The sequence below is a fragment of the Mesoplodon densirostris genome, chromosome 7, assembly GCF_025265405.1.
Source record: "Mesoplodon densirostris isolate mMesDen1 chromosome 7, mMesDen1 primary haplotype, whole genome shotgun sequence".
NCBI lineage: Eukaryota > Metazoa > Chordata > Mammalia > Artiodactyla > Ziphiidae > Mesoplodon > Mesoplodon densirostris.
The window spans coordinates 32,318,138-32,344,056 of record NC_082667.1 but is presented as its reverse complement, the minus strand read 5'-3'; the positions used below and the strand labels follow the sequence as shown (position 1 = coordinate 32,344,056).

General features: G+C 41.1%; 1 protein-coding gene across 1 annotated transcript; it reads left to right on the top strand.

The window, feature by feature from the left end:
- The first annotated feature begins 12,432 nt into the window (after positions 1-12,432).
- Positions 12,433-15,355, top strand: FIBIN (fin bud initiation factor homolog). The gene has a single exon (XM_060103957.1). It carries the CDS (start codon positions 12,906-12,908, stop codon positions 13,539-13,541), a length of 636 nt encoding a protein of 211 aa, XP_059959940.1. The 5' UTR covers positions 12,433-12,905; the 3' UTR covers positions 13,542-15,355.
- Positions 15,356-25,919: the final 10,564 nt, after the last annotated feature.

The window sequence follows — 25,919 nt, the reverse complement described above, 5'->3', positions numbered from 1 at the left end:
ACTAACATTTCCCCACTACTGAGGCAAAATTCTCTTGAGTAATCTACCCAACATTCAGTGAATTATGAAATGTTCTACTCTGCCTGGATAGAACTGGACCTCTTTCCAGCCCTGTGTGAGCTGTAGATATTAGGCCCTCTAATTCTTTTGGGTGGTTCTTTCTCCACTTCTGGTAGTTTTCTCACATGCCTGCGCTTATTAACACTCTGCTGAAGACTCCAAGGAGATCCTCTACATATTTCTGGTGCTCCTACTGCACACAGTTCTATCTTCTCCATGACTCTGCTCTGTGAACTCTAGCCAACCTAGCCTCCCTGGACTTCAAGACCCACCTTGGTTTCCCTCCCTACTCATGTTTGGTTTCCTCTCTCTCAGGGGTCACTTTCCTCCATTGCCCAAAGCCCCATGTCTTAAAAATTGTTATTTAATGTATTATGTCTGGTGTTTTAGTTATTTTCAAGTTGGAGGATACATTCGAACTCTTTTACACCATCTTGGCCAGAAACACAAATCAATGTGATATATTTTTATTGTGTTAAGTTTCCCTATAATATTTGAGTTTACATATTCTGATCATATTATGGTTTTGGTTATTTGGGATGGCATTTTTCAATCAACAGTCTTTCTTCCTCAAATTAAAATACCTATAAATCTCTATGTGTTTAGGATTCTAAGTCCAGATTCCCAATATATTAAAATATCTAGAGTAAGAGCAAAACACAGATGTATTTTGCCTACATATTACCAAACATCCAAAATCTAAATGTATCCAATAGCCCAATGTTTGGTTTCATATAGGCTTAACATTTGAGTGCTTACTTTTTCTCTTTCCTGTCAGCTGTTGGACCTCCACATCCACAGATACAAACCACAGTGAATTCACTGTTCCAAAGCTAATCCCTTTCTTCTCTTCAAGCTGCTTTGGAATGCAGTCATACCTGAGCCAAGGAGGGCCTGAGAGGTTAAAAATAAGAAATATTTTCCTCTAATTGAAAATTTAAAAAATCATTCTACAAGTGGAAAGCAAATTTTTAATGACAAATCACTTTTAGTTATTTTTAAACTTGTTTCCGTAAGTCCTAACTGGAATATTTTTCTTCTCTGGTGATCATTTTGTCCTTTTCCTTGGCTCTTGCTTTTGAGATAAAGCCATTATCAATAAAACACTTGGGAGGAGAAAAAAGGAAGATGGCTTTTCCTAGGCAGAAAGCCTCTTTCTCATCTTACCCAAACATACATGCACTCCAGTGACATACCCCATAGTGAAGTGGCTCAGTATTCTTAATGCTAATAAAAATCTCTAAGAAAATAATGAGAACACTTTATTTATTTATTTATTTATTTATTGGCTGAGTTGGGTCTTTGTTGCTGCGCTCAGGCTTTCTCCACCTGCGGTGAGAGGGGCCACCCTTCATCGTGGTGCATGGGCCTCTCATTGTTGTGGCCTCTCCTGCCACGGAGCACAGGCTCTAGAGTGCAGGCTCAGTAGTTGTGGTGCACGGGTTCAGCTGCTCTGCGGCACGTGGGATCCTCCCAGACCAGGGCTCGAACCCATGTCCCCTGCATTAGTAGGCAGATTCCCAACCACTGTGCCACCAGGGAAGCCCTGAGAACATTTTTATTTTGTGTTCTCTCTGTATTAAACATCATCAGCCCTATCACTGTGCTGTCACAACAGGGTTATTATAAGTCACAAGTCTTTCCACTATTCATAAATTATAATTTGCTGTCAGTTTGTACCAGACACTAGTCTATTTAGGGGAAAGGAAAAAGGATGCTCTATCTTTTTATACTGTTAAGAGTCTTTCTAAACATCATCAGTTACTTGGATACTTGACAGACCTTCCTGGCAGTACACACTTTATTTTTAAACGTTCTTAAAATCCAAATTTTCTTTTTTTATTTCACAACATTGAAAAATAAAAAGCTTCAAAGGGTATTTTCCATAACTAGTGTTAAAACCAAGACAAATTTTGCTGTTAAATTTCATTAAAACGTGTTCTCTTTATTTTTCATATTTGAAAATGAGAAATTGTAACTTTTCCCCCATTTTCTTTACAACACCACATTTTCTAGACAGCTACACATCTTCAAACTTGGCTTAAACATTCCTGAAAGAAACCTTCATTTATATCAAAAGAAATGAAAGAGAAAAAATATATGGTATATAACATTATGGATTTTAACATTTTCTCGTGTACATTACGGGATACAAATTAGGCTATGAAGAAATCCCTAGCAGAAATCCCTTCCGTTTAGGTAATGGTGTGAGGAAAATCTGGAAAGCAGCAGTCTTAATAAATATTCAAAAGACCAAAAAGTGAGAAAGAAAAAAAAAATCCAGTTCTTGGATTATTTATCTTGACTCTAATTCCTGGATTTTAAGATTTGTGGTTAGAAGATCTTTATCTAGCCTAGCGTAGAGAGGCTTTATCACAAAATAACACTCTACAACACATAGGAATTGCATCTTCTCTCACCTTGCCCTTCAGCCCAACAAAAATTCCAATCCATGAAAATTTAGGAATTTAACCTCAAAGTCTACAGTAATGGAACATGCTGTGTTTTATTTTGACAGTGGAAAGAATCTACCAGAGGCTCCCGAATCCACAGGGCTTGGGTATCTGGTTCCAGAGCCAAGTGGTTTAGGAGTCGAATGCATGGGAGAGTCTGCAGGCTGCAGACCCAGGATGAGGATGTCAGGGAAGCCTTCTGCCTAAAGAATGAGAAGTCAGGAGCTCCAGGAGGCAAGTGCTTTCAGAATGCAGCTCAAGGTTTTCTACCTCTATATTCTATTTTCCTTTCTTTGTTTCTCTTTTTCTTCCCAAAATTCATACTATCTTCTATTGTAGAAAATGTGAAGAAAGCACACCAAATTAAAGAAGAACATAGCATTGCCTACAATCCCTCCATAGAAATAAACATAGCACCTTTCACCATATCACCATCTTGGCTTTGTGTTGTTCCTTTTGTTGTTGTTTACTTTATTAAACATTTTGATAAAATGGGAAACAATCATGATACCATACTCTATATAACTATATAAATATAGTATGGTATCATGATTGTTTCCCATTTTTTTAAAAAATCTTTAAATTTACTTTTCAGAAAAGGCAAAATAGTTCCAACATATGGTGTACCATGTATTTAATTTTTTTTCTCTTTGGATGTCTTGCTTGTTTCTAAGTGTCTATTCTTGGACACAATGCAGCAATGAACATCTTTGCTCATAAATCTCTCTGTGCATTTCTGTTTATGTTGCTGATATATATTCTAAGAACAAAATTACTGCTTCGGACGCGCAGGCTCAGCAGCCATGGCTCACGGGCCCAGCCGCTACCGCAGCATGTGGGATCTTCCCAGACCAGACACGAACCCGTGTCCCCTGCATCGGCAGGCGGACTCTCAACCACTGCACCACCAGGGAAGCCCCACAATTTCTTTATTCATTTATCCATTGATGGACTCTTAGTCTCCATATCTTGGCTGATGTAAATACTACTGCAGTGAATATGTGGGTGCATATATCTTTTCAAATTAGTGTTTTTGCTTTCTTTGGATAAATACCCAGAAGTGGGATTGTTGGATCATGTGGGAGTTCTATTTTTAATTTTTTGAGGAATCTCCATACTGTTTTCCACAGTGGCTACACCAATTTACATTCCTACCAACAGCCCACAAGTTTTCTCCTTTCTCCACATCCTCGCCCAACACTTGTTATTTCTAGTCTTCTTGATAATAGCCATTCTAACAGGTGTGAGGTGATATCTCATTATGGTTTTGATTTGCATTTCTCTCATGATTAAGGATGAAGAGTATCTTTTCATGTACCTGTTGACCATCTTATATGTCTTCTTTAGAAAAATGTCTATTCAGATCTGCCCATTTTTTTAATCAGGTTGTTTACTTTTTTGCTATTGAGTTGTATGAGTTCTTTATATGTTTTGGATATTAGCCCCTTATCAACTATATAATGATTTTTACATACACTTTTTTATGTAACCAAATATATCATACTTTCCTTTTATAGCTCCTTACATTGTTTTATTTGCTGATCATTACAGAGCTGCAATAGCATGCTAAAGATAAGCTGTGACTCAGACTCACTCCCAACAAATCAAGAGTTGTTTGTTGTAAACAAAATTTTGCAGAAAAAGTTCATCAGTAAATGAGAATGTTTGCCCAGTCTAAATAATCTTCAGCTACATGTTACGTAAATTCTGTTGAAGAGTCTTAACCACACTAATGAATCCTGTCTCAAATCTATACCATTGAGTCCTCTTACAGCCATAGTTCAAAACTTATGGTCATTATTAAATTGGTAGGCTCACTTATCGCATGATCATTTGTTTAGTACTTCTATCAACAAATATTTGCTGAGCACCTACTCTGAACATGATCAGATTGAAGAGCATCCCAGTTTCAAACAAGCACATGCCCTAAATTAAGATTCAATACCTAACAGGCATATTTAAGTGACTTGTTATATGACAAACATCTAGATGAGCTGGCTCTTCTTCCTCCATCTGTTTGACATTTGGGGTCATTAGTGATAAGGGCCCAATGAGGAGTAGGTGAAAAAACCGAGAAACAAAGTGTGGGTATTCATTAGGTGGCATAAACAAAGCTGCAAAATAGGAAGTGGAGTAAATCATGTCCAGCCTGGCACTAGAGTCTGGAAATAAGCTTTGTGAAGTCTATTCAGACTTCTTCTCCTAAAAGCAATCATGACAAGCCCGTTCTTGACTCACCTTCAAAATAGCCTCTATCATCCTCTTCCAACTACATTTCTTTAGAATTAAAAATTGGAGGGCTTCCCTGGTGGCACAGTGGTTGAGAGTCCGCCTGCCGATGCAGGGGACATGGGTTCGTGCCCCGGTCCAGGAAGATCCCACATGCCGCGGAGCGGCTGGGCCCGTGAGCCATGGCCACTGAGCCTGCGCGTCCGGAGCCTGTGCTCCGCAACGGGAGAGGTCACATCAGTTAGAGGCCAGCGTATCGAAAAAAAAAAATTGGATTTGAATTTGGATTCAAAACATAATCAAGGACTTGTTCACTGCAGGACAATTTAAAAGTATTCAAGATCTTGAAAAAGAAAAGGCAGCCAAGAAGAAAGAAATACAACTGTGGAAGATATTCCTCTTTTCTAACAAAGAAAAGAAAGAAAAATGTGAATACTAACCCTGCCACAACCCTCCATTTCCTGCCCAGGCTGATTTCTGAGGGGCACCTCTTTGGCCATTTCATGAGCTCCTTTGTAAGTTTTATTGAGTCCAGAAACAGCAGAACGCCTTAAATAAGGGGATTGACTCAGCCCCTTTGTTCCTCGGTAACCTCAGTCAGTGGCTCTTGGCTTAAAAATTCCATGACACTTGTCCTGTTCCCAATCAGATGTGAGATTCAACTCCCTAAAATCATCACAATCTTTGTAGGACCCTCTTGTGATCCTCACTGTACACTTCAGTTTGTGTACTCTTTGCATCCATGTTTCCCACAACCTCCACAGAGTGTAGACCTGCATCTACTCCTCCTATTTCCCCATGTGTGCTGCTGAACAAAGTGCCTGCAGAATTGAAGTGAGACCAATAAATTTACTCTCTCATACGCTGTCTCTACCTTTTCTCATCTCCCCTGATTCTACCGGACCTGAGAATTAAAATAAGGAAAAATAAAAACACTGCTTAAAGAGGGGAAATAAACAAGGCCAGATTATCCTCCAACCTGGTTCAATCACAAACCAGGCATGAGCTTTCAACAGCAGAAAAGAGAAAATCTTTACCAGGCAAATAACAAGCTACCCTGCAGGGTGGTCTGATGCTTCTGAAGCTTATAGACCAGAACACTAGGATCACATGTACAGACTGCTGCATAGTTTACTTAGAGTGGGTCAAAAGTCACCCTTCTGAGTGATACTCCCTTCTGAATGTTCTGAATATTGGAATGCATAGGGCTCTTCCCTTCTCTCCTGCCAGGATCATCCAGATTAAGTGTGAGACATCACTGGCTGACTGTTGGCTGGATAAAACATGTGCTCAAATAAGATGGATTATCTGACCATCATTAAATAATAGAATGCCTTAAATTCTACAGTTTAGCTATCATATCAATTAACAAATATTTGGTCCTTGCTATACGCTTGGCTCTGTGTTAATCAGAGAAAATAAAGGTAAATAAAACACATCCTTACACTTGGGAACTCACAGTTAAGTAGGGGAGATAGACCAGTTTAACAGAAACCCAATGCAATGCAATACACATTACAAAAAAACAAAGAAAAAGTGCCTCTGAAATACTACCAAAACATTTTGTCAAACACTAAATAGGAAATGATCAACTTAACCCAGGGTTTGCTAACGAATACTCATTAAGCACCTCCTATGATTCAGGCACTGTGCCAGACACTGGGGAGAGAGAAGTGAACATAGGTCTTATCTTCATATGCTGTAAGTTGAGCTGGACTGACAAACCTAGAACAAATAAATACATAAAGTACAATTATAAATAGTGGAAAATGCCATGAGGAAAAGAACAGGGTGGTATGATAGGGAATGCTCGGGAGAACTAAGTAAAATCTAGAAATCAAGGAGGGACTTTTAGAGGAAATGGCATTACAGTTAAGACATGAGAGAGTAGGCATGAAGCAGGGCAGGGGTTGGCTAAGAGGGTTCTAGGCAGGGAAAACAGAACAAGTAAAGACTTTGAGATAAGAACAAATTTGAACAAGAATCCCATATGGCTTAAACATAGTGAACAAAGTGGGGCGTTGCAGGAGGTGGAAATTGGGAAGCTGGGACCAGACAGAACAAGACCTGGTAGGCTAAATAAGGGAGCTGAACTTCAGTCAAAGTGCAGAGGGACGCCATTGAGGCATCTACAATCGTGGATAAAATCCCTCCCAAATGACTCTGAATCCTTATAATGTGCCTAGCTTACACGGCATCGTGCTGCACAGACAGACACTATTTGATCCCTAGCTCAAACCTCTTAGTAACACTCTCCTTCTCTCCTCTGAACCCCCTAGCTCTTATTTTCAGTGATGCATCTCGTCCCTGAGAATTTAACTGCCCCCTTCCATCCCCTCCCTTCCCCACCACCATATGCATTATTTCTTGTACCTTTGTCCTCAGAATCCCCTTCAGCTAAGGGTGGTCCTCTACCTGATACCATGCTTTCCCCCTGTACCTTCCTGGAAACCCTCCTCATACTCTTGACCTCCCTCCCTTCCTTCAGACTCTCCTACTCCACCTCTGTGACTCTCCCTAGCTCTTTCCTCTATGATTAGCATAGACTGTGTTGATGGGTGAAATGGGTGCATAGGATCACAGACTCCTTGAATCTGGTAGTGACAATAAAATAAGTGCTTATAATCTTTTCTTTGAGAGTATTTTCTAACCTAGCTGCAAATAAGAAATATTTGCATTATTGTAGAATCTATTTCACAACCTACATCCTCATTTCCTGTTTGGCAGTTCTACAATATTTCTAACAGCTTTTTTTTTCTGGAAAGTGTGATAGAGATACCTAGTGTTCTTTCACATATGGTTTTCCTCTCCTTCTGGGCACATGAAAGAATTAGACTCCCCTTCCCTTTGCACCAAGGCAGGGTCATGTCACTGGCCAATAGGCAGTGTGCAAAGTGGCACGTGTCACTTCTGAACCAATGCATTTAAGTGCAGCACGTGTCTCTCTGGAGCCCTCTTCCTCTGCCACGTTAACCAAGGAGGTCTCATGTTGTAAATGGTCAGGTAGAGTTGCCACATAGAGGAGAGTTACTGAGTCGCCTTGAACTGCAGTAGACTTGAATTTGGTGCTAACATTTAGTTTAGATGTTTGTTACCACAGCATATCATGCCTATTCTGACTAATAGAGAAAGATGGGAGAACTAATCACTCTCTTCACACATTATACTTATTTCCTTGTAACCATTCTAATTATGATGTCATAGGTGAGTTTATTGCTTACTTTTTAATAAATTTATTTTATTTTATTATTTATTTGTGTCCGCATTGGGTCTTTGTTGCTGCGCGCAGGCTTTCTCTAGTTGCGGCAAGTGGGGGTTACTCTTCGTTGTGGTGCACAGGCTTATCATTGCAGTGGCTTCTCTTGTTGCAGAGCCTGGGCTCTAGGCATGTGGGCTTCAGTAGTTGTGGCACGTGGGCTCTAGAGTGCAGGCTCAGTAGTTGTGGTGCACAGGCTTAGCTGCTCCATGGCATGTGGGATCTTCCCGGACCAGGGCTCAAACCCGTGTCCCCTGCACTGACAGGTGGATTCTTAACCACTGCCCCACCAGGGAAGCCTTATTGCCTAATTTTGATGGGAACTTTGTGTGACTGTTCTTGTTAATTAACTCTCCTCTGCCCCAACCAATGTTCTCAAAGTAAATAATAATGACTATTTCACTGAGTTAATGTGACAAATAGTTGACTAGAAAATCAAAATGCATTCTATTGTCTTCCTTATTTTCTTCCTTCTGTCTTTTCTTCCTTCCTTCCTTGCTACCTTCCTCATTCCCTACTTCTCTCTTTTCTTTCTTTCTCATCCATTTCTAATCCTCTCTCCTTCCCACCCTTTGTAAACAATGGCTGCTCAATAAAAGCTACTGACATGTTAATTGATCACATAATCCCCAAAGTGCTAAATATTGTGTCCTTCTCATCTTCCCCCCCTTTCTTTTTCCCCTCTTCTCCCACCTCAGGACCCCTATTCTGGTCCAGGCTAATTCCCTTTGTTCATTTATCTTCTTTGACATGGTCTAGGGATGAATTCAGCCTGAGGGTTTTGGGGGGATTTTGGGAGCCTCCACTCCCCGAGGCCCCTTTTGGGTTAGAAACCAAATATAGTCTAAAAGACTATACAGTGGAACCTAATCTCCCCAACCTTTCTTATACTTAATGCATACAAGGCCCTTTTCTATAAAAGTTCTACCATTACCATAATCAGAAACAGTCAGAGGATCACAAAAAAACCTGTCGGGGTAAGTCACAGAGCTTAAGAAATCTTACAGGTCTTTAAGCTCAGGGTGCCAACCTGAATTCCTCCTTCCTTCTCTGAAGTGGTAACTGGACCAAAGGAGCAAGATTTTAAAGTGCACTGAAAAGGATAAGGGATAAGCAAGTTTTAAGCTAGCCAAACCTGCTGGTACTGCATAGCAAGGATTGCATATAAGAAGCTGGTATTGGGCAACGGTGTTCATCTACATGACATCTATATGACTCTGGCCCCTGCCCCTGAGTTTCTCCTTTATTCTTGAATTCACCTAGTTCCTGTCCCTCAACTTTGTCTCTAATCTTCAGCCCTAAACTCAACTGCTGTCCCTTTCAGCAGATAGTGCTTCTTGATTTTACTCTTCAAAGTCCTCTATGTGGCATGTCTGTGTTTAGATGTTTCCTCTGGCTCCATTTATTTTAGACCAATCCTCAGAAGCCCACCTTAACTCTGATCCTGGTAGACCAGCCCAAGATGGAATTGGGCATATACAAAGAATGTATGAACAAATGTTTATATAAAATGAACAAAATGAAGTGTTTAATGCAAAAGGCTACAGTGGGCTGGAGCTGGCTGACACTGGCTCATAAGAGCCAGTTGTTAGGTTTTCAGGAATTTTGCAAGTCAGTTGTTAAACATTGATCACCATTATTAAAAATTGTTATCGAAACTTACAATTAAATAAATTATACTAAATTAAAGGGAATGCATAAGTAAAACTCACCAGTTCTTAATTATTTTACTACATTTTACTATATTCTATGCTTTTGTGGTCATCTGTGTCTAATGTAGCTCTATGATAGGAATGCTATATAATGATGTGTTGTTGCCCATGTCATTCTAACTCTGCATTCAATGGCATCAGCCATGGTGAGAGTATTTACCCCATGGAAATCAGCAAATGCTAGAAAGGAGGTTCTTTTCTCCCCTCAAGCCTACTGTTGAACGCTTACCAGCACAGCACTGCAATAGGGTGCCAGTGTCTTTCAGAAGTGGGTACTGAAGACAAAAGCATGGGGAAGGGGGAATATTTGCAGTTACTTCCCCAGAATCTATTCTCATGCTGTCCCCTTGTTAAGCAGTTTCCTGTTTCCCAGCTATATAGTTTGCATGGTAACTTGCATTCGGCTGCACATCTGGGTCCTTATTATCTTAAACCCAGTGGCTATCTTAAACTTCTGACTATGATCAGCCTGGTTCAAGGATGGATTCATCTTCTAAATCAGTCCACCTGTGGCCACTGAGGCTGATCTGAAGGACCTGTATTTGAGCTACCAGGAAATCTAACCTGCCATTCCTGCTACACATGAACAAAGAAGTCTGTAACCCCAGAAGACACTGGTAGCCATCTTGGAACCACAAATGAAAGAGACTGCGGAAGAATGAATATACACTGAGGAAGTAGAATCAAAAAATGGTAAGAGAAAAACTAGAATCTGAACAGGTTTGGGTTGAAAACAATCTAATCTTAGACTTTCTGTAAGTCAAGGCATTTCCTTTGCCTTTAGTCTGATTAAATTGGACCTTCAGTTACTTGCACCAGAATGATTCCTTCCAGCTTCGTGACATGCGGTTTGTCTTTTAAAGGAGGTAACTGCAGGAAAAAGCAAATACTGTGTGTGTATATACACGCCTGACTCTTCAACCAAAGAGCAAGCTCTTTGGAGGCTGTAACTTTTTATTGCACACCTTTGTATCTGTAGCTAACTTAACACTGTGCCCTGCACATAGTAGGGGGCAAGTAGTAGTAAGTGCTTAAAATAGGCTTGTTTAGTTGAATTGGTTAGCAAGTCAGAGAAGGGATTGTGCAAGAAGTAGAGTGAATCAGAGTAAATTCCTCTTGCTTTTCCTGGCTGACCGGCCAATTTGAATCCATCTGTTGTCATTTGTCAAGGTTCCAGGGGAAAAGGAATGAAGCAATATGGCTCTTGAGTCCAAGAGTCCAGTCTCTCAAATGGAGAAAGTTGGAGTTTTCTGCTGAAACACAGTGAAAATGTCATAGTCTTTAGTTAGCATAAACACTAAGAAAACTCATTTGACCTACGTTTTCACGATGTCAAGTATCTGGATAAAAATTAAAATGTGTGCTCAACATACTCCTCAAAATCTGTGCATGTGGCACCACATCGACAAATATCCAATTACTTAACTGGACTTCTCACTGTCTAGCCAGGGTTGTTTATGTCATTGAAAGTTATGGCAGCAAGTATGGCACTGTGGCGCTAAATGACACCAGTGCCTTATGATTCTGAGAGGGAGATAAGCATAAACACAGGCAAATCACATGAGTGTTTCAGGTACATTTCAAGGCAGAAAGAGGAAATAACCATAGAAATAGGGACGCTGCCTCTGTTCTCCCACTCCTTCCCTGTCTTCTCCTCCACTACCCTATTCGACATACAATATCTCTTATTTATTTATATTAATTTTCTTGCCATGTCTCAGAATGTAAGCTCCAGGAAGGCAAGGATTTCTATTTTTGTTCACTGCTCTTTCTGTGAACAAAATAGACTCTGGTGAATGGTAAATGCTCAATAAACATTTGATGAACAAATGAGATGGCCTGAAGGATGGCAATATGCTAAGCAATTCATAAATCAAAAACTAAGATGGCCTGGTGAAAAAAATACTTTTTTTCTAAATTAACTTAAAAGACAGTGAATTAATGAGTTCTGGCTGGCTGAACTGCAATCTTTGTGATAATAAATAATTTGTTTAACTTTCTATCCCTTGGGTTCTCCACCCAGAAAACTGGAGATAACAGTGCCAGTCCCATATTCTTCAAAAACTTTTAAGTGTCCCCAAAGAGGCAATAGCTGTAAAGGTGTTAGGATAAAGATGCAGTGGAGGAGCTTAGAAAGGATAGACTTTCATGAAATTAAACAATTATCTCAGTTGCCCATTGACTTATTAAACCGGCAAAATTCCATTTATCAGCTTTTGTTCCTATACAAACTAGCAACCATACATTAATCAGTTTTCTATATTCTTGTTTCTACCAAAGTATTGTTATTGTAACTTTAATTAACTAACCATTTCCAAACAAAACTGCAATTTCATACACTTCAAATTTTCCTTTAAAGCCATAAACTTTTTAATGCTAAAAATAGACATACCCACAGAATGCAGTCTAACTGACATTTATTTTATTGTTTTGGAAACAATTTTAAATTGTGAAATGGCATTTCTCCAGGGTAATTAGCCTTCTTCCCGATTCGTTAATAGCAAAACAGTCTTTCTGTTATGGGAATTGGGAATCCTCTTCCCATTTTCTCCTTCAAGCTAAATTCTATTTTCCGGGGTCTCCTTACCAATCCTCAAAAAGAGACCCTGTACCTTTAATAGCACAGACCTGGAGAGAGGTTTCTTTCCAAACTTGTTCCCTGGCTTCCAAGTGACGAAACCAGCTGTAATTTGAGAGCAAAGAGATCCTCAGGATATCATTAGCCAAAGGAAAAGCTCCGCATTCCCACCCAGTCCAGGAGTTGAAATAGTATCAGAGGGCAAGAACCTTTCTCTCCAGCTACAGGCTCCATTTCCCAAGGAGCGAGGGGGAACTCAGGGAGCCAGAGTGGGGCAACGGAGCCAGCCAGCGTCCAGCCAGAGAGCTGCAGCAGGGGTTCTCCACCCGTGCCGGGATCCCGCAGGGAAGGAGCCGGCTGAGTTCCAGCCACCCGAGCGAGCGCAGGAGCTCAGAGCGAGGGTGCATCCTGGGCTGCGGGCTGCGGCGGCTGCTACCCAGGTTCTGGTGTCGCAGCCACATGAAGCCAGTTGGGGAGGGGGTGCCAGGGTGCAGCGAGGCTACTGGGACTGAGGCTGACGCCGTCTCAGGGAGGCGCTGACTCCCTAGGGGACCCCCTTCCTCGCGCCTGGGCGAAAAGTCTTCTCCAGGGGTCCCCGGTCATCCTGAATATCCAGGATGGTGTTCATGAAGTTCCTCTGGATGGGTTTTCTATGCCACCTGTGTCAGGGCTATTTCGACGGTCCTCTCTATCCAGAGATGTCCAACGGGTCTCTGCACCACTACTTTGTGCCCGACGGGGATTACGAGGAGAACGATGACCCCGAGAAGTGCCAGCTGCTCTTCAGGGTGAGTGACCCCCGGCGCTGCTCGCAGGGGGAGGGGAGCCCAGCCAGCAGTCTGCTGAGCCTCACCCTGCGGGAGGAATTCACCGTGCTGGGCCGCCAGGTGGAGGACGCGGGGCGCGTGCTGGAGGGCATCAGTAAGAGCATCTCCTACGACCTGGACGGGGAGCAGAGCTACGGCAAGTACCTGCGACGGGAGTCCCACCAGATCGGGGATGCTTACTCCAACTCGGACAAGTCTCTCACTGAGCTGGAAAGCAAGTTCAAGCAGGGCCAGGAACAGGACAGCCGGCAAGAGAGCAGGCTCAACGAGGACTTCTTGGGGATGCTGGTCCACACCAGGTCCCTGCTGAAGGAAACGCTGGACATTTCTGTGGGGCTCAGGGACAAATACGAGCTGCTGGCCCTCACCATCAGGAGCCATGGGACCCGGCTAGGTCGGCTGAAAAACGATTATCTTAAAGTGTAGGTGGAAGGGCAAACTTCCAGGGAGAGGGAATCCCATCAGACCCGTGGTGGAAGGTGGGGGACAGAGACGGGGCTTTTTCCCATATACTTATTACTTTTTATAACCAGATTTGCACTTGGAGAGTGACCTGATGTGATCTTAAAAAGAAAGAAGTGAGAGTTGAGTGGTTTTAGTTTTGTACACTATTTATGTGACTGCTATTGATTTGTCACCTGGAAAGAAGAATTTAAAACCATGTCTCCTGCCTTTCCTAGAAGGGCTTTATATCTCTGCAGACACCTGTTTCAGCCACCTCTGAAAGGACACAGTTTATGCAGTAGGGACTGTTTAATCTTCCTCATCCTGAAGATTATGTGAAAATACCCAGGGAGCATGTGCATAGCTCCTTTCTGCCTTCAGCCTTCTCTCCTGGGCTCTGAAAGCTGTCAAAGTTGCCTGTTTTTCAGATGAGGTCAGAGGTGCTGCTCAGCATGCCTGCCAGAGGATGGAAGTTGCCGGTTTCTTCTCCTTTTCCTTCTTATTTATTAACCATGGTCTTTAGTTGTTTTCTTTTTGGTTTTGGATTTGGGTTTTGTGGTTTGTTTTTTTCTTAAGTATTGGCTAGAAACTATATGCAAATCACCTTTTGCAGGGAGATGTCTGCTGTGCCTCTGTGGGTGTGTGTAAGTTAAAGGGGTCACATTCAAGAAGTTTAAGGTTTGTGGTGATTATGCACTCCTGTGATATGCTGATTTGCTGTGTCTCTCATTGTGTGTCTGTGTCATCATCATTGCAGTCCATTACAAAGAAGTAGGTAGATTGCCTTGACACACCCCCAAATGCCTGTGATTTAGGTTACCAGTGTATTCTTTCTCATTTAAGGATTTTGCTTCTGTTTGCTTATTGAAAACTTGTACTTCAAGTAGAGGGAATTTTAATTCTCATAACTCCTTAACTAAGTTTTATTATTCAGCCAATAAATATGTTCTCATATAATACCTGCTTATTTTCTAATTTATATTCATAACTTTCATACTGCAAAGAGGAGCCAGTGCAAAAGGGAAGAGAAGGCTGGGATTGAAGCCAGTTTACTTAGCGCATATGATAAAGAAGGCAGAGGGATCACTACGTATTTGGCAATCCTCCCTTCCCTGGCCACCCTTACCATCCTCAAAAGGAAAAAATAAAATCTAGGCTGTGCCAAAACTTGATCTCTGCTGGTCTGCCTAAAAACTCCAATTTTCTCTAGTTTTCCCCTAGAATTATTTGGAAAAGTTTATGGCAAGTCTCAGAGCTTATACGCCCTCAGAATGCAGAGGGAAGTCTCCATTCTAAGCTGTAAGAATATCAGTGATGTTTAATAACTTTGAAGACAGGTCTACGTTATTTCATTAATGATTTTTAAAATGGAAATGCACTTTATTTCATACCTTTTCCCAGCCAGTCCTCACCCTTACCTTAAATATGCTTTCCTTTCATACATATGCACACACACACACACACACACACACACACACCACACATACTGGGAAATAAGTGTTCATAATCTATTCTTCAACAGGGAGCCATTTTTTCTCTCCCATGCACGAGGAATCCAGTTTTCTATTCCTCTGAAGTGTCCAATATCCTCCTACGACAATAGGGGAAACTGAGGCCCAGAAAATGACCGATCCTCAGTTAGTTCTAACAGCACCAAGTCTCCTAGATTTAAGTATGGGACTTTCCCACACTGCTCTTTTCAAAGATGCTGAGAGATGAGAGGGAGTGGTTTGAGGCCTGAGGCTTTGCATAACTCTTTCATTGTTTGAAATAAAAAGGAACAAAATATGGAATAATACTTCAAATAATCATTTGTCATTTCAGCACCCAGGGGCCTGATTTTAGCCGCCTCTAGTGTATGGGGAGAAGACTGGTGTGTGGGAAAAAGGTAAAGATCTTTTAAGAGGGTTTCTATCTTTATTCCATGAAAGATGAGGGAAAAAATAACAGCAGAGGCAAAGGAGAGGATATTTGGTACCTAAATGATTGTAGTTTGTAGTCACAACACTTCCTATCTCAAAACTTTCATATCACTCACTTCACAGTGATCACATCTAATCCACAGACGTATTAAATGTCATCTCCTTAATTTTCCCAGTTGTAATAAGAGGATATTAGACTCATGATATGGATGGAAAACTGATTTCTTCTTGGTGCTAATTTCAATCAGTTGGGAATGGCTACATACAGTAGTACATCAAAGAGGATTTAAATGACACAGATGTAAAGATTGCTGTACCCAATTAGAGATATCTTCCATGCGTGCAGGAAGGCGAATGCTGACACATCTGCTACAAATTTGAAAACCCAAAAATAGATAATCTCTGAGGTTCTTTCCAGTGCTGACATTCTATGATTCCTACAAAACCAGAATGAAATTATCTGACATTGAATGATCCATTCAAGGCTAGATGTAATGCCAGTAATCTCACAGTCTTTTGTAAATGAGCCCAGAGGGCAAAATGGAATTCCCAGGTGGGGAGAGCAAGCCATCCTGGACTATCAACCCTGGACTATCAATCACAAGGAGTTTCCAAATCCTCTTATGACGGGGAGCCAGCCCCACGCAGATCTTTCCTCTCTGCTTCCTTATTATTCTTACTAAGACTTTATTACTCACACAGTGACAAATTCTTTTTTTTAAGTAGTGTTCTTTATTTTTTAGACCATGAAATATTTTAAGAATCTGAAGAAAACTATATACTTTCTTCCCTGAGAAATCTACTTACAAGAACATTCAATGTGGGATAGTCTTTCTTTAATAAATATTTGTCGGTCACTCAGTATGTGTCAGGCACTAGGTTAGGTTGTGGGTAATTCTGAGATATTACAAAGTGTTGGGATACCAACTAACTGAAAGTTTTAAAAAGCCTCTTAGGGCTTTTTTTGTTTGTTTTTTTGCGGTACGCGGGCCTCTCACTGTTGTGGCCTCTCCCGTTGCGGAGCACAGGCTCCGGTCGCACAGGCTCAGCGGCCATGGCTCATGGACCCAGCCGCTCCGCGGCATGTGGGATCTTCCCGGACCGGGGCACGAACCCGTGTCCCCTGCATCGGCAGGCAGACTCTCAATCACTGCGCCACCAGGGAAGCCCCCTAGGGCTTTTTTTTATTTGGAGTAGGAGACATTTATTATTATTATTATTGTCATTGTTATTATTGTTATCAACAACAACAAAATATCCAACCTTTTTGAGAACTCAACTCAGCATTATTGGTTAGAGCCTGTGCTAAGAACTTTGCCAGGGTATTTCCCTTAATTCTAACAACAAACTGTGTGAGGAAAGTATTATAAAGAAGGAATTAACATATGCCAAGGGCTTAGAATAGTACCTGACACAGAGTGAATCCTCAATAAATGTTAGTTGTTGCTTTACTGTATTTATTATTATCATTATTTTTATAACTGAGGCCCAGAAAGCCTAGGTAATTTTCCCAAGGTTGAAACAGTGATGTCTTATTTGCTTCACTATTCTCTCACTTTTTAAGCTGATGATTATCTAGTGGGATATATGATCAAATAAAAGAAGAATGTGGAGAGTAAGGGTCCACTGGAGCTGCCAGCTGTCCACTCCAAACATTGCCCCTTCTAGGCCAGGCAGCCTACAGCCTACAGCAGTTCAGATGCCTGAGAGCTGTCAGTCAGAAGCTGAGTGGCTCCACTGGTAACAGAATTCCTCACTGATACTTTCTCCATGTAATGCGTCATTCAGTATCCTCACACTCTCAATCTGACCATGTGAAAACTGCCATATACCTACTTTGAAGAATTCCATAGATATCTGTCCATCTATAGTCTGCCGATAAAAGACACCAGGCCACGTTAGCCTCTGCAAAAACCAAAGCCACACTCAGAGAAGCTGGCAGGTGTGGGTGTGTTATGCATGGCAGCACGGAGAGGCTGTTCCACAGTGTATATGTTTTCATTGTCTTTTAAACTCTCACTTACAATTCTGCTAAGGAAACAGACACAAATCTTTCTTAGAGAAGCCTTGAAACTTCAATTATAAACTATTTAACAAGTAATAAAAGCATCCATGAAAACTACTAAAGATATAAAATCTCCCTAAAGGGTATGGTCAAATTTCCTTGGGACATTTTTCAGAGGATGATTATTAAAATCTTCTTGATAAAGAATAATACTAGGGTGTGAAATATGAATGGTAAATGTGGTTTACAAATGTTTTAATATAAAAGGAAAAACAACTGGAGACATAAAAATCTTGGTTAGAAATAGAATAGAGAAATACATAACAATCATTCACCAGTATAGAGAATGAGATTCTGCAAATCATCTTAGTAATTTTGGAATCAGGGTGGTCCGTAGGAATACTATTTCCAGAGTCAGAATCCCCAAGGATATGTTATTTACCAGACATTTTTAAAGTGCCACTATATGAGGTAACTAGGATAGAAATAGTATAGTCGGCTCTCTGTATCTGTGGATTCTGCATCCCTGGATTCAACCAAACTCGGATAGAAAATATTTGAAAGAAAAAATATTCCAGAAAGTTCCAAGAAGCAAAACAAAAAGCAAAAATAGTGCACTGGCAACTATTTACATAATATTTATGTTGTATTAGGTATTAGTAATAGAGAGATGATTTAAAGTATATGGGAGGATGTGAGTATATTATATGCAAATACTAAGCCACTTTTTATAAGGGACTTGAGCATCCCTGAATTTGGGTATCCACGGGGGTCCTGGAACCAATCAACTTCAGATACAGAGGGACAACTGTGTTCAGGCATATGAGAAAACTGACACCTAAAAAAGGATTTGAATTTGGCACACTGTGGATTTGTATGTACAAGGTCCAGCAAGAGTCTAAACAAGAATTCTCTGGACAATGTAAAACAGTGTAAATAAAATAAGGATTTTGTATAACCACATATTCAAGGGATAAAGGAGTTTCACTGTTGCTGTTATTAATGTTGCTGTTTTGCTTTTTAAATAACTTTTTTTCTAGTTATATAAGCCATACCTGCTGAATTCTAACAACGTGGCAAACAGCAGAACATAAAGAAAACAAAATCGTTCATATTCTCAAACTCTCCCTGCCATACACTTACTATTTGCATTTCGGTGTGCATTCTTTTAGTGCTTTACACACATATCTATGTATTGTATTTTTTTTAGAAAAAATGATATTATAATATGTATTGTTTTGTAGCCAATGTGAAGTTTAAGTGTTAAATATGCTCAATTGCACAAATCTTTTAAAAATGCTTAAACTATCCACCATGCTTCAGGAAGTGGAAGTTCTGGATTCAGATCTTGGTCCAACACGTGTTAGCTGTGCAACTTTGAAGAAGTCCCTTCAATGTTCTGAAATTCAGTCACTTTGCTTGCAAAATGAAGATAATAATAGCTAATATTTACTGAACAGGCACAGCTTAAAGTGTTTTCCATACATTACCTTATAAAATCCTCACAGGGTCATATTTCAGGTAGATGTTATAGTTTCTGAACTTTTTGTATAATGACACTGAGGCACAAAGAGGTTAAGGTCTCACAGCTAAACAGGAGTGGAGTCAAGTTTCAAAAGCAGGTAATCTGGGGCTTCCCTGGTGGTGCAGTGGTTGAGAATCTGCCAGCTAATTCAGGGGACGCGGGTTCGGGCCCTGGTCTGGGAGGATCCCACATGCCGCGGAGCAGCTGGGCCTGTGAGCCACAACTACTGAGCCTGGGCATACTGGAGCCTGTGCTCCACAGCAAGAGAGGCCGCGATAGTGAGAGGCCTGTGCACCACGATGAAGAGTGGCCCCTGCTTGCCACAACTGGGGAAAGCCCTCGCGCAGAAACGAAGACCCAATACAGCAAAAATAAATAAATTAATAAAACTCCTACCCCCAACATCTTCTTTAAAAAAAAAAAAAAAAAGCAGGCAATCTGACTTCTCTATTGCCCTCATAACCACTAATGATGCTTTTCCTTTCTGGAAGCAGGAGACTGGACACATGATTTCTTATCTCTCTGCCTATTCCAGGATCTATGACATGTGGCCTGTGAAATGAACATTTTCTTTATATGATTACCTTAACCAAAAAAAGTTAAACCCAATTTCTCTCAAAGAACTTTTTTCTCTGCTTGATTTTACATTGGACCAAGTATCTCCTTATACCTGTGTCACTCTGTGATTCTTTGCCTAAGAACAACTGGTTTCTTGATAAATATGACATTTTTCCAATCACTTTCACATGTATTATCACTTTCTATCATAACACATGTTATGATAGCAGAGTAAATCAGAGAAAGAAAGAGCTTGGGGTCAGAGAGGAGAACTGAGACTAGGTAGTATAGGAACTAGATGGTTACCATAAGAAATTTGGATATTATTCTAATTTCAATGCACTTGAAGTCTAAGGAGAGGATCTATTTAGATATTAATTAATATAATATATGTAATATTGGATAATATTTGGGTATTATTCAAATTTCAATGATCTAATTTCCTTTTGGATATTATTCAAATTTCAATGCACTTGGAGGTCTAAGGTGAGGAGTAGTATGATCTGATTTACACTAAAAAGACCACGTTGGGAGGAGATTATATGTAGGGCAGCAAGAGTGGAATTAGGAAAGCCACTTGGATAGGTGGCTACAAGGTCATGCTGATGAAAGATGATGAAGGCTTGGGCTAAGGTGGTAATTGGAAAGACAGCAGGAACTGGCCTTGATCCTCTACCAATATGTCTCATTGTTGCTTCTGTCCCAGAAGAGTGTGTGTCATTATTCCCAACCTTCTTCTGCATTGATCCAATTTCCCAACTCTTGGCTCCACTTCTTCTCTTCCTCCCCTTTTGGATTTGACTCTAGCATTGCCTCCCTCAGGTTCTTGACCACCTTCCCCTCCAAAAGGTGGCTGGATATGTATGAATGACTACATCAGGCAATATATGGACCCCAGCTGACCCCTCCCAATCAAAGCTCCAACTCTGGCCCACCAGCCCAAGCCCTGTCTACCCTACTTTTTAGGCTGGAATGGACAGACCTGTAAAGGTGGAGATTTGCATGCAAACCACAGGCATGACTGACATGATTGCCTATTACACAAAGATAGCTGTGATCTCACTAAAGTTTAGACATCTCCCCTTTACTAATGATCTCAGGCATCACCACTGCATCTCTATTTATTCTGCATTTTTCTTCACAGGAGTTTTAAGATAGATAAGCTATATCTAAATACATAACTTTTCTTTTGAGGCTTTCAAATGACTTCAGAATTTGTCATTGCCTCGTACTCGATAAGGGCACAGAGCATCCTATTTTGACTCTCACAGTGTTTACTCGTATGGCTTGTACATTTCACCATGTCTCTTTTTTGCCTTTCCACGAAAAACAGAAGACATTTTGTGTGTCAATAGCTTGCTGTTTACAGAGCAGAACCTGACAGCTATGATTAATGAGGGAGAGCCTCCATGCTTTGGGATTGGCAGTAATGACTTGCATTTTCCAGTTGTGAAAAGTTTCCTCCTGCAGGAGTTAAGGAAATGTGCTTCCTGAATGTCTTTTCTTGCTTTGATCTTTGCCCGACTCTAAATGCAGGCACTCCGCTCAACTTTCAAAACGTATGCTTTGCTGGCAGTCCCACTGAGTCAACCACTAACATTTTCCACATGATTCAACTACAGATTAAATTATAAAGAGCAGAAAATCTAGTGGGTTTGCTCTGCTCTGAGGTATATTTTTGCCTACCCTTCAAGTGTCTGTTTTCTCCTGCCCTGGTTTCCCCTCCCCCTTGCCTTAGCAAAGCTCTTTCTCTCCTGTTTCCTCCTTTGCTCTCCATCTCTCCCTCTCCTTTTGCTATTAGGAGCATGGGGAGTAGAGGCAGAATTCTGATTCACATCATGACTCTGCAATTTATTAGCTGCAGAAGCTAAGCAAATCGTTTAACCTCTCAGAGCCTCTGTTTCCTCCTCTGTACAATGGGAATCATGACACGTAGTTTGCAGGGTTCTTGTGAGGATTTGATATGCCATTGTATGAAGAGGACTTACTATAATACTGAGCCAAAGTGCGTGCCACTATACCTATGCTGTCTGGCCATGGGTAGCTTATTGAAGACCCTCCTTTAAGAAGGGACCCCTTATGTGTTCTTAGGTTAAAATGAAAAAGATGTGTTTCAAATAAGCCTTAGACATTGTATGTATGTGTCATGAACCTGTATGAACCTCCCCATTCTAGGCAGGCATCTCAGAAGCCAAAGATGTGTTTGATCCCATTCATGTAAGAGAAGCTCCTTTGCATGTATGTGTGCATACCTCAAACATTCCTCCCTATTTAGGCCAAGAGAATGAATGCTGTTGCAGGAAATAACAGTTAGCAAACTTGCTTACCTTTCCTTTCCAAATGTTGACAGTGTCTTTGCTTTGTGCCTTGAGCATGGGGATGATGCACATGAAAGAAACTCGGGAACTCAGTACTTGGGCAGCTACAGTGAGAGAACTCGCAAATCTTGGCAACAGGGTTATCAAGTGAGAGAGAATAAGAATATTAATTCCTAATATTCATTGAGCACTAACTACATATTTGGTCCCGGGTATTCTGGAAAAGTCCAGTTTTCAGGCCTGTCAGACTAAAACCAGAGCCCATTTGTGGTGACCTCAGTATGGAAAGCATTAGGGTGACAGCATGATCTTCTTTATGTAAATCCACACTCTTGCTATGTGATTTGCTGGCCTTAACTGCCTGGTAGTCCTCTATCACAGCAGTCCCCAACCTCTTTGGCACCAGGGCCCGGTTTCGTGGAAGACAATGTTTCCATTGGTGGGGCAGGGGAAGGGGGGATGGTTCAGGCCATAATGCGAGTGATGGGGAGCGGCAGAGGATGCTTCGCTCGCTCTCCCACCCACCGCTCACCTTCTGCAGTGTGGCCCAGTTCTTAAGAGGGGTTGAGGACCCCTACTCTATAGTCTCCAGGTCATGAGCTTGCCAGGGCTGATAGACTGTACTGATCTAAACCCTGTTTCAGCTCGGACATATGTGGGCTTCACTAAGAGGACCCGGGGACATTTGTATGCAGCTTGCAGACTTCCTGAAGTGAGAATTTCTGAAGTTAGTAATTCTCTAGCTTGCCTGCTTCTCCCCCATGCACTCTCTACCTGCGCTGCAATGGAAGAGGCTCTGGGTCAGTTGAACAACGACTCAGGATAGGGCATGGTGATCCCTGCAAAACACACTCAGAGAAGACTTGGATCTACATCCTCTTCAGTACAAAAGCAGACAGTGTGGCCCAGTGAACACTAATCTGTGCATATATTTAGCAGTAAATCTAAGGAATAAATAGGCAACATTTCTTTTCTAATTAGAGGAATTTTGTTCACTTAGGAAACTTCAGAAATAGAACAATTTTTAACTGTTTGGCTCAAACAAAAACTCATTCAGGCTCAGAAATTGGCAAAGGCCATACTAATGATAAATACTTATCCCATAATCACATTTTCCATAGCCCCTCTAATTTCCAAGAGTTTTGTCATAAAAAGAATTGCAGTGAAAAATCTGGACTGCCAGTTTGCAATAATGACATAATATTACCAGGATGTCAGGGTTTACAGGGCTCTCCCATTTATTCGGTAAAAATCTGACCATTACCAAAGCCACCACTTTGCTTTTCATTCATTGTTAAACAACTATTTTTCAGAGAGGCTATTCATTCATTTTTCTGTTCATTCAACAAATATTTATTGAATACCTACTATGTGCAATTACTTTACTAGATTCAGAGCATAATAATTGTAATAATAATGATAATAAAAATAAAACAATAGACAATATTTTTACACTCCTTACTATGTGCCCAGCACACTATTTTGAGCATATCACATTTATTTAACACAGGTAAACCTTGCAATAACACTTCAGAAGGTTTGCTTGTAAATTGCTCAATGACCTTTCTAGAATGTCACCAATGTCAATGCCAATGCCTTCTTCTTACCTCTTCCCTGATCCCCAGCTTTGCCAGAGTCCCCTCTCTGGCTACCAGCCTCTCCTGATCTGACCCCTCCTACCTTCTAATGGAATGCTAATTCTGGAAGGATTAAGCAGTCTTTAAATCAGGAGTTCAGGGATATTTGGAGAAAGTTCTTCCTCAGTGATCCAGGGAGTTAAATAAAACAAACTTTAGATTATCTGAGAAAGAAATGTTAGAGAAAGAAAGTTAGCAGGAGAAGACCTTGACCCCAAGCTCAAGTTTTCAGGATTGAGCCAGCCAACCTGATCATGAAACCCAAGATTTCAACATTATGTTAACCTCTGTCAGGCTAAAATAGTAATAAAACCGTATTTGTAATTACATCTCTAGACACAGTTTGGCCCTGAGAGCTACACAGTCTGAGAACATCAGAGCTAGAAATAACCTTCATAAATGGAGAATCGGAGATCCAAACAAGTGAAGAAATTTATTCCAGGTCATATAAATGCATGATATTAAGGCCAGGATGTCACAGAATCACAACCCGAGGGGCCAAGTTCATCCCATTTACCTGGTCAGTCATCAGCTGCCTGAATTTCTTATATTATAATATGGCAGCCCTGCCAAGTGATAATACAGCCCACATGCTTGCACTCCTCAAATTGTGGTGCATTCCTTTGTCTCTGGAGGAGTGCATTCAATTGTCAGAGAGTTCCAACTCTTAGAAAGTTCTTCTGCAGTTTGAATTTAAATCTCTCCTCATGGAGCTTCCACCATTCAGGGACCCACAGCTTCATTTATCCCTTTTCCATATCAGTTTAATCAGCGACCTGGCAGCTCCTTTGGCCAGGCTCCATAGCCTCCAAGCTTTCCTTCTGTAGCATAATAACCAAGGTCTCCTTGCTCTACTTTATTACCAGCAAGCAATGATTTACAGTGGTTAAAAGCATGGGCTTTGCAAACCGACAAACCTCTGGGTTGAATCTCAGTTTTACACTTACAACACAAACATCCAAGGGCAGTTTATTTATTCTGACCATAACCTGGGTTCTTTTACATGAATTGGTGATGATGATACCCACAACATAGGATTGTTGGGGTGAATAAATGAAATAACATGAATAAAATTCCAAGCACTACACCTAGCACTTCATAAGAATTCAACAAATAGATCTGAATGGATGAACGAACCAACCCCAGGTTGGGTCTTTGTATAAATTCAGCATTATTAAGGGAGCTGTATAGAAAGAATTGCAAATCTGGAGAAGACCCTGTTGGGGAGAAGGCCAAAGGAGGAATGAAGGGGAGAGGCCTGAATGATTACCCCAGAGCTGCCACGGCTTATGACTGGCGAGCTTTCCATGCAGGGCATCCTCAGCCCTTCTGTCACAAGTTCACCAGCCACGTGATAAGCCATGTAGTTCATGCTCATGGCTGTGCTCAGTAAGAGGACAGGAGGAGTCTTAAATTCAAGTCTTTTTCAACTAATTCTGGACTTCCTCATGAATGTCTGACCACATGCTAATTTGAACGTCCAAACACTAAGTTATTTGGGGAATGGGAGAAAAGGTACTTTCTATCTTATCTCTCTCCACCCCCTCACCAGCTACAAAAACAGCTGAACAGACTTTCTTAACTCTTTCCCAAAACTTTCACGTTTGGACTGAGCTCAGCCCTGGAAGGTCTCACCGTCAAGAGAAAGACCTGAGAAAGTCATTAAAGGCAAGTGAAAGCCCTGGAATAGAAATACACAAGGAAGATGGGAATTCAGTTGGCTTTTTCTCCCAGGTGATCCATCTCTCAGTAACAGGAAGATGAAACCAAAGCAAACTGTCTCAAGGATAACATCTTTTAAAGCATATAAACTTCAACATAGTGTTAAGAAGGGGCTCTTGGGCACAGACTGCCTTGCATTGAATAATGGCTCTTCCTCTGTCATCTGGGTTATCTGTGGCAAATAAGTACACCCCTTGGGCCTGTTTTCTTCTCTATAAATGGATATTATGGTCCTTATCTCCTAGTATTTTGAAGAGAACCAAATGAGAGACTCCAGCTTGGTATACGGTCTGGCACGTATGTTACACTATTTCATTAAGTATAAAAGGACAAAGAGCAAGCAGTCTTTGTCCCATGAATATGATGGGATCAAAATGATTAACACCTAGAGTCCACACTCTTTTTTTTTTAAACATCTTTATTGGAGTATAATTGCCTTACAATGTTGTGTTCGTTTCTGCTGTATAATAAAGGTAGAGTCCACACTCTTTTTCCTGTCCCTTACCTGTTTGGCCCCTCCTCTCTTCCTATCTCCTTCCACGCTCTTGGCAAAAGGAAAAAACTGCACTGACACATGATCCACCACACTTCCCAACAAAAACGTTTTGAAGGAGAAAGAACCACATGCATTAGGGGGATAGAGTGTGACATGAAAGGAAAGGGATAGAGGCCA